At 29.8% G+C, this 8,438-nt stretch overlaps 1 protein-coding gene across 2 annotated transcripts in view; it reads left to right on the forward strand.

Annotated features, from left to right (window-relative positions):
• The first annotated feature begins 6,288 nt into the window (after nt 1–6,288).
• Nucleotides 6,289–8,438, forward strand: part of LOC21390195 (MACPF domain-containing protein At1g14780) — an 8,695-nt gene continuing 6,545 nt past the window's right edge. For both annotated transcript variants that reach the window (XM_010095015.2, XM_024163581.1), the window contains exons 1-2: nt 6,289–6,631; nt 6,711–6,952. In XM_010095015.2, the coding sequence (XP_010093317.1) occupies nt 6,383–6,631; nt 6,711–6,952 (491 nt within the window). In that variant the 5' untranslated portion in view covers nt 6,289–6,382. The remainder of the gene's footprint in view (nt 6,632–6,710; nt 6,953–8,438) is intronic.

The following is an 8,438-nucleotide window of genomic DNA, read 5'->3' on the forward strand; positions in this document are numbered from 1 at the left end:
GATATTTATCCCTTATTCTTGATAAATATCATTTATTAGTGTAATTATTTAACTAAAAAAATTATGAATTAAGATTAAATGATAAAAATCATTATCCATACACTTTTAAAAAATATTTGTCAAAATTATTATTATTACTATTTTTTTTTTTGTCCACAGCCATGTGGGCCTACGGCTGCAGCCCCCATGATGCGTTGAAATCTGTTGTGACAAAACTCAAAAGTGAGATCACACACACACACTGTAACTGTATAAATTATAATATACAAAGGGCTGAATTTGACTGTATCCAATTCTACATTCTCTTCATGTGAACACTAGAAAATAGTAATTATTCTTCAAAGCTGTATGAACACTTAACTGCGAATGGCAGCAAAAAACATTGTCGTTGCTCAGCCCCCAAAACACTCCATTTGGTAAGGAGATTGTCAAACCAGAAATCGGGCCCTCAAACTAACACAATTGAGCCCCCCCACAAAGGAATCACATGTGACACGACACTCCATTTTATGTTATGACTCTTCATATACACATCACTAGCTATATGTATCAAATCACCAATTGAATTTTAATGTCGTCACTATCAAGAGCAACGTAATTGACACTACGCTATGTTTGGTAAGAAGGAAAGAAAATAGAATAGAAAAAAAAATATGAAAGTGATGGAAAATAGCAATGATGGAAAGTAAATTGATTTTTTTTTTATGTTTTTTGATATGAGAAGATGGAAAGAAAATGAATTTACCTTCACTTGTTTGGTATTGAAAGTTAAATTGAGAGGAAAGAAAAAAATTTACTCGTAAATTACTTTTATACCTTAAATTTTTTGTTTGGATGTTGATGGAGAAAATGGTAGTTTAGTAATTTTGCTCACTTTAATGAGTTGTCCCAATTTTTCATCACATTTTCTGCCCACTTGTGGAAAGAAAAAAAATAGTGGGGCCCACATGTATTATTTTTCACTCAATTTTCTCTTCCTTTCTCTTTTCTCTCCTACCAAACAACCTACATTTTCATTTTCTTTCCTAAAATCCCTCCATCTTCTTCATTCCTTCTACTATTCTTTCCTACCAAACATACTCTTAGGCTCCATTTGGTAGGAGATGGAAAGCAGGAAAAATGTAGAGAGTTGGAGAGATGAAGAATATGAAAGATGAAGAGGATTGTGGTAATTTTTTATGCTGTTTAGTATGAGAGAGGGAGAATTGAGATGATAGATGATGGTTTTTTTTGTCTAATTACTATATCATCTATTTTATTATTTAAAATAAATTTTTTTAAGATGGTAAAATAGACTTTTAATTTAAAATTTGAGAAATTTGATGAATCATTCCATCAATAGCAGGATGAAAATTTGTGGGTCCAAAAGAATAGCATCTTCCTTCCTCTGCCTTCTCCCATCTACCTAACCAAACAATAAAATTGTCTTCTCTCCCCATCTCTCTCCACCTCTCTTCTTCCTATCAAATACACTCTTAGCAATCAGGTGGCCGCGTTGTGAAGGACCCAGTGCGGCCCGCCCCCATCAATTTTTTCAAAATGTAAATTTGTCCCTTTACAATTTTTTACTTTTTAATTTTTCCCTCATTAAAAATGTTTTCGTATACGTCAACAAAGAGTAAGCAAGCCAAAGAATAAAGAAAAGAAGAAAAACAAAATATAATAAGGGTTGAAAATTGAATTTGGAAAGACGCTAGATTCGGAAAGTAATACAGTTATAATACATAAAATTTGTTAAAGATTACGGTCATATTTGAAATTGACCCCAGTTTTTATTTTTTACGTTTTTTAAGAAAGAAAAAATAAAAATATTTTTAAAAACGACGTTTGGCGTACTAAAGCCAAAGAATAAAGAAAAGAAGAAAAACAAAATATAATAAGGGTTGAAAATTGAATTTGGAAAGACACTAGATTCGGAAAGTAATACGGTTATAATACATAAGATTTGTTAAAGATTACGGCCGTATTTGAAATTGATCCCATTTTTATTTTTTACGTTTTTTAAGAAAGAAAAAATAAAAATATTTTTAAAAACGACGTTTGGCGTAATAAAAATAAAAAACAGAAATGAAATCGATTTTTTAATTTAGTGTAAAATGAGAGAAATAAAAAATGACTTTTAGTTATTTTTTATTTTTTATTTTTATTTTCTCGAGCAGAGAGAAAGAGAGAGAGACATTAATCAGTTTTTTATACTAAAAATAATATCTTGATAAAACTACTAAATGCATTTTTAAAAATGATTTCTGTCTGAAATTAAAAACTTTTTTATTTTTATTTTCATACGAAAATAAAATCATTTTGGAACGAGTTCTAAATGCGCATTATAATTTTCTTTCGTACAACTTGGAAGATGGACCATGTTAATGGTTGTAGGGGAAAAGATAAATACTTCTTAAAAATACATAGATCAAAAGTTTTATTTTTTATTATTAATTAATAATTTTTTAATCAAATAATTATATTAATAAAAGGGTATTAATAAAAAATAAGAGATAAAAATTTATACCTATATATTTTTAAAGATAAATTCTACAATTTTCGTATAGTTTTTAGGGAGAAAGAGGGAAATAGGCTAAGACTTGAGATGAATTAAAATTAATAGGCCAATAGTTTACATAAGTTAATAAATATGCCAAATTACTGTTTTCGTCCATAACTTGTCTGGTTATGAACCATAACTTGACAAGTTATTGTCCATAACTTATCTGGTTATGAACCATAACTTGACAAGTTTGTCTATAATTTATCTGGTTATGAACCATAACTTGATAAGTTATGACATATTAATTTCTATAACTAAAAATTAACCTATATACTTTTTTAAACTTTTCATATTGGCCTATTTCTTACTATTTTCGTAGTTTTTAATAATGTCAAAAGCCCAACACAATACCCAAAAGTAAAGGTATAGATCAATTCTAAAGGGCACACCTAAGCACATAACGCCATTTGCAGCAGTGATTACATAGATATAATATATATATATATATATATATATATATTTTGCTTTTTCCTCTAACTGGTGCTTCAATATCTCCGCACTGACTGAAACTAGATCCATTTTATACACGATCCCATGGTTGAGGAGACAATTACGTAATGCAATAGTAATAATTGCTTAGAAGTTAGAACTCTTCAATAAGATGAGCAATTTGCCTTCTCTGCAGAACTACTCGGGTCATTTTGCGTGCAATTTGGAGTAGAGGACATGGAATTAGTGGTGGTAAATGATAGATTTTCTTCTTTGACCATAGACCACCACCTCAGTTGAGCAAGTACAATCTACTCAACGTACACACCTCTCGTGTGAACGGTCTTAGGGAAGTCAAAAGAGGTTTGTCTGCTTTGAAAATCATCCCAAACTCCATGGCACCAACAAAGGCTAGGGCCCCGCCCAATCGTTTATGGTTTGCGATTTTCTTTCTTTTTTTTTTTTTTTTTTTTTTTTTTTTTTTTTTTTTTTTTTTTTTTATTCTTTTCTACGTACACACTTTCTAAAGAAGCCATAGCTCTTGAAAATTTGAAATCCGTACCGACAAAAAATTAATATTAAAAGGAACACAAATGATCCTAACTAATAAAGGGATAATGAAGTAAATAGTATATTTATAAAAAATAATAAAATAAACAGTAAAATTTAAAATTATTAAAGTAAATAGCAGTTTATCGAGTAAATGTTTCATTTACGATTAGAAATTTTTTTTTTCTAAAAGTCTTTTCCATGTAAATAAAGTTTTTGGCCACATAAAATTACTTTTTATTAGTCGTAAATGAATCATTTTTATGGTAAATTGTTATTTTCTTTAAATAGTTTTTAAATATGCTATCTATTTAATATAGTTTCATAAATCTACTAGTTACTACAATTTTGCACTAATAAACATGTCGGATGTGAATTGCGAAGCATAACATTTGTTTATTTTCTAGCTGTGCAGGTTATAAATAAGAGTTAATAAATGAAGAGAATGTTAGGTGTAAGTTATAAAATTATTAATAATATCAAGATTGAGTTTCACGGACCCGGGATATGAGATTGTCAATCTTATATCTTGATCTTAAACTTGTGTGAGGCTAAACTAATCCCAAAATAAAAACAAGTAAACATTAGATTGATTTTCATTCTCCATCCCTACAAACTATGACAAGTAAACAAAACCTAAAGTTTTTGCCCCAAACAATATACCATAAAGTTTGAATCAATGACGAAAATATCCAAACAAGTGTTGTCCTTCTCAATACTAACGACTAAATTTTGGGATGTTTGTTTCTTATATTCGTCAATGATTCTGAATCATGATTTATGATTCTCTACAGTGTTTTTCTCTCACAAAAAACACACGTAAAATGAAAATGATTCTGAATCATAATTTTGCATCCATGAACCAAACGTTCACTAATATTATCTCAGTTTTGACTTGGATCTCCTAAAAGCTTATTGAGTGCTTATCTAATCAGCTGATTCTAAGCCCCTTTCCAGAAAAGACCTCATTTCTTGGGTTATTTCATTTAGTCCTTTCAATTACAGGACATTGTCATTTTTGTCTTTAAATTTAAATTTTAATATCTTAGTTTGGGCTAGTTTGACATTTTTTTATGCGCCCCTACCTCCTTTATCTCTATACATTCATTTAGGGGCATTAGCCCGTGATTTGGGTTGTTTCCCTCGTGATGATGAAGCAGATTGGGCGACCTTATGTATTAGAGATTTAAAGAACTAGAGCTATAGCTTTTCAATTAATACTTGGGAAACACATTTCTTTTTAAAGCTTGGTGAGACAAAAATGATATAGTTTTGTAATAAGCATGAAAAATGCTAGACTTTATAAATCTTTATTTAAACTTTGATTCAGGTTTCAAACGACTTATTAGAAGTGTTTTCTTATTAAACCATATTTCGTTATTTTGACTAAAAACCAAACATCAGACTCAGCTTTAGTATCTAATTTTTCATATATAACTCTAGCTAGAATTCGAGTTTGATCAAGGCAAATGAATATTAATATTCCTAGAGACTTAAAAAAAGATCAGAAATCCGAACAAGTTAGTGCCAACATATCTTTCGGCTCAAGGGGAAAAAAAAAAAAAGGATGTATATCAAGTAAGAGTTGAAATGTTTGGATCATTTAGAAATCTTTATGAAATTATTATGTATAGCATAATGATAATTTTTTGGGTTCATAGAAGTTCTAAAACCTAAATCCGTTGTGTTGATTTTGATCCACATAGAATCAAGCGTACTAATTAGGCGTCGTTGTAGCATATCCATTTTTAGTTAATTAACGTATCATTAAATAAATAAATAAATAAATTGCTAGTCAATTCGATGAACCGTGAACATTGAAAAACTTAGATCAATACAATCTCCCATCAATGGATACTAGTTATTGCCATTTGGTTTTCTTGACTTTCATTTGCCCGATGAGAAATGCAAAAAAACGAGAACCAATGATTTACAATTCAGAGATATCTAATTTTTCCTCTGATTAAAGCGGTGAAAGAAACACTACTCAATTTCCAATTGTCTTTTCCGATGAGTAGGGTATTGATCAGTTTAACTTTGACATATTTCCCACGTAATTTCCTCTATTTTTTTTAATTTTTTTGAATTGAGATAATTTCCTATGGTGGTTTCACACATTCATTAATTTTTAACACTTCTTGTACAAATAAGGTACTTTTGTCTTGTCTAGAAACACCAGTGAAAATCTCCATTTTAATTAAACATTAGGGTTATTTTTGTAACTATATTTTTGTAGCTATCTGTCCTAATATTATTATTATTATTATGGATGAAAGACGTTGACGTTCCATTTCGTGTTATGCATAAACGCCATTAATTCGTGGAGCTCATAATCTCCACTGCAGGCCTTTTCTACACTCCAGAGGCAAAACTCAGCAGTCCTTTCGATCAAGTCAAGTATTCTTTAAATATAAAACAAAAAAAAAAAGAATTTAAATTTTAACAGGAAAAATAAAAATAAAATAAAGACACAGTTGAATTTAATTATAGTAAAAAAATTTTAAAAAGAATTATATCTAATTTTTTTTTATTAAAATAAAAATTTTCACATAAAATTATATTTTAACGAATTAAAAATTAAAATGAGCGGATATGAAATTAGTAGACCGGCGAAGAAACGGTCAAAGTATGTTTAGTTAAAAAACAAGAAACAGAATAATATTGAAGCTTCCTACACATTATTATTATGGTCCGTATAGCCGCACCGTTTTCTATCGTCTTCTTTACGTATCGTAGAGAAATATACCAAGTCTCGTCATAATATCCTCTAAAAACCTTGAACCTTTTCTCTACTCATCTCCAACTTATTTATCTTCTTCTTCTTCTTCTTCATCTTCTTTTTCTCATCAGAAAAAGATCATGAGTAGTGATCAATACGTTAATATTGTAGAGAGGGTTGTGAACAGTCTCGGGAAAGGCTTCGATTTGACCTCGGATTTCAGGCTCAAATACTGCAAAGGCAAAGAGAGGCTAGTCCTGCTCAGCGACGCCGACAGGAGAGATCTCGCCGTGCCTGGCTTCGGAGCAGTCACTGGTGTTTCCCCCGACATAAAATGCGACAAAGGCGATCGGGTTCGGTACCAATCCGATATTCTCGACTTCACTCAGGTAATTTGTCCAAATAGCTCTATCCAATCCTATACTATGCGAGTAATCCACTGATCTTATGGACAAATTAACTCGACAGATGTCGGAAATTTTCAACCGAAAGTCATCGGTTCCGGGGAAAATTCCGTCCGGCTTGTTCAACGCAGTGTTCGGGTTCCAAAGTGGATCTTGGGTGACTGATGCAGCCAGTGTTAAGAGCTTGGCTCTTGATGGGTGCTTCATAACTCTGTTCAGTGTTCATATCGACCGGTATCCGCTTGTTCTCTCCGACGAAGTCCGAGACGCTGTTCCTTCTTCTTGGGATCCTGGTGCTCTTGCAAGGTAATTCACACACACACACACACATATATATAGAATACAAGTAAATTCTCTGATTCAGTTTCGGATTAGAACTAGATATATATATTTGGTCGGAAGATTTATACTTCGATTCAAATTATAGTTCATAGTTTGTTAGTATTTTTTCTCATAAAAAATACACGTAAATTAAAAATAATTCTAATTTTATTATTCTAATTCATAAACCAAACGTCTTCTGAGTGTTTAAATAAATTATAAGTATCTTTTTTATATTATATATATTTTAAAAAAATACATATTTCTTTTAAAATATATATTTAAAAAAAAATATATAAATGTGCCCTTTTAATTCAGTGCGATTAAAGATAATTTATATGTATATATATTTTTAACTTCTTTGAACTTTAAAAAAAAAAAAAATTAAATAGAGTGGACAACTGGCATTAAGAAGCTGAATATTTTTTCTTTGGGCTTAACGTCATATCATATTAAAATCAATTAATTTTTTTTAAAAAAAAGTCATTTCTCACCTATCCGTTTTTACTTGATCTGTTGGATTTAATTATTGTTTTAATTGCCTCTTTACGTGTTGACCGAATTTTGCGGGGTAAGGATCGGCTGACTCTTTGGTTCCTGTTTTATACATGCTTAAATCAATTTTGGGTGGTCGTCTCAATATCACAAGTATTTTATGCAGCTACAGAATTGATATCTCTTAGGAGTTGTTTAGTTAGGGGATTCGTATCCCGATTCGAATCATAATTCATAATTTATTATAATATTTTTTCTCATAAAAAATACATGTAAATTAAAAATTATTTTAATCTTATGATTCTAATTTATGAACTAAACGTCTTCTTAATGTTGCATATGTCATACATCAATAATGGCAAATTTTAGTTGGACTGATAATGATAGAAATTAGATTATAAAATTGCTTTAGTATAATTGTAAGACTATAATCATAGGTGGCGATAATATATAATGTATTGAGTATAAGAATCTCATGACTAATGATAATTACTTGAACACTATTTCATTTCGTTATTCCAACTAATTATTAATGGCCTCCCATAGAATAAATTTAAGACCAATGTAGAGATATTTACGCCACTCCATGACAGTTGTTAATAATAATAACTCTAAAATTCCTTTATCAAGTTGACTTGTATCATTTAGTTTGCGTGGGAAGCACTAACTATTCCTGTTGTTGTCGCCTCGTTTATTTTGCTAGTTAAATTACAATTTAAGTTTTTATTATATTATTTTTTTTGATAAAAATTTAAATTTAATTTTTTTATTATGGTATTTTTTTTATATAAATTTAATTTTTAATTTAAATTTTCAACTCAAACTAATAAAATGAACCAGACCTGTAAAAGTCTAGTTTGCACGTCTAGTTTGCACGACAAATAAAATTGAGTGAATTAATCCATGAGATGTCTAGAAAGATATAGCGACACACACACACACACACACACATATATATATATATATATATATATAT

Source organism: Morus notabilis, unplaced genomic scaffold, assembly GCF_000414095.1.
Source record: "Morus notabilis unplaced genomic scaffold, ASM41409v2 Scaffold2195, whole genome shotgun sequence".
Classification (NCBI taxonomy): Eukaryota; Viridiplantae; Streptophyta; class Magnoliopsida; order Rosales; family Moraceae; genus Morus; species Morus notabilis.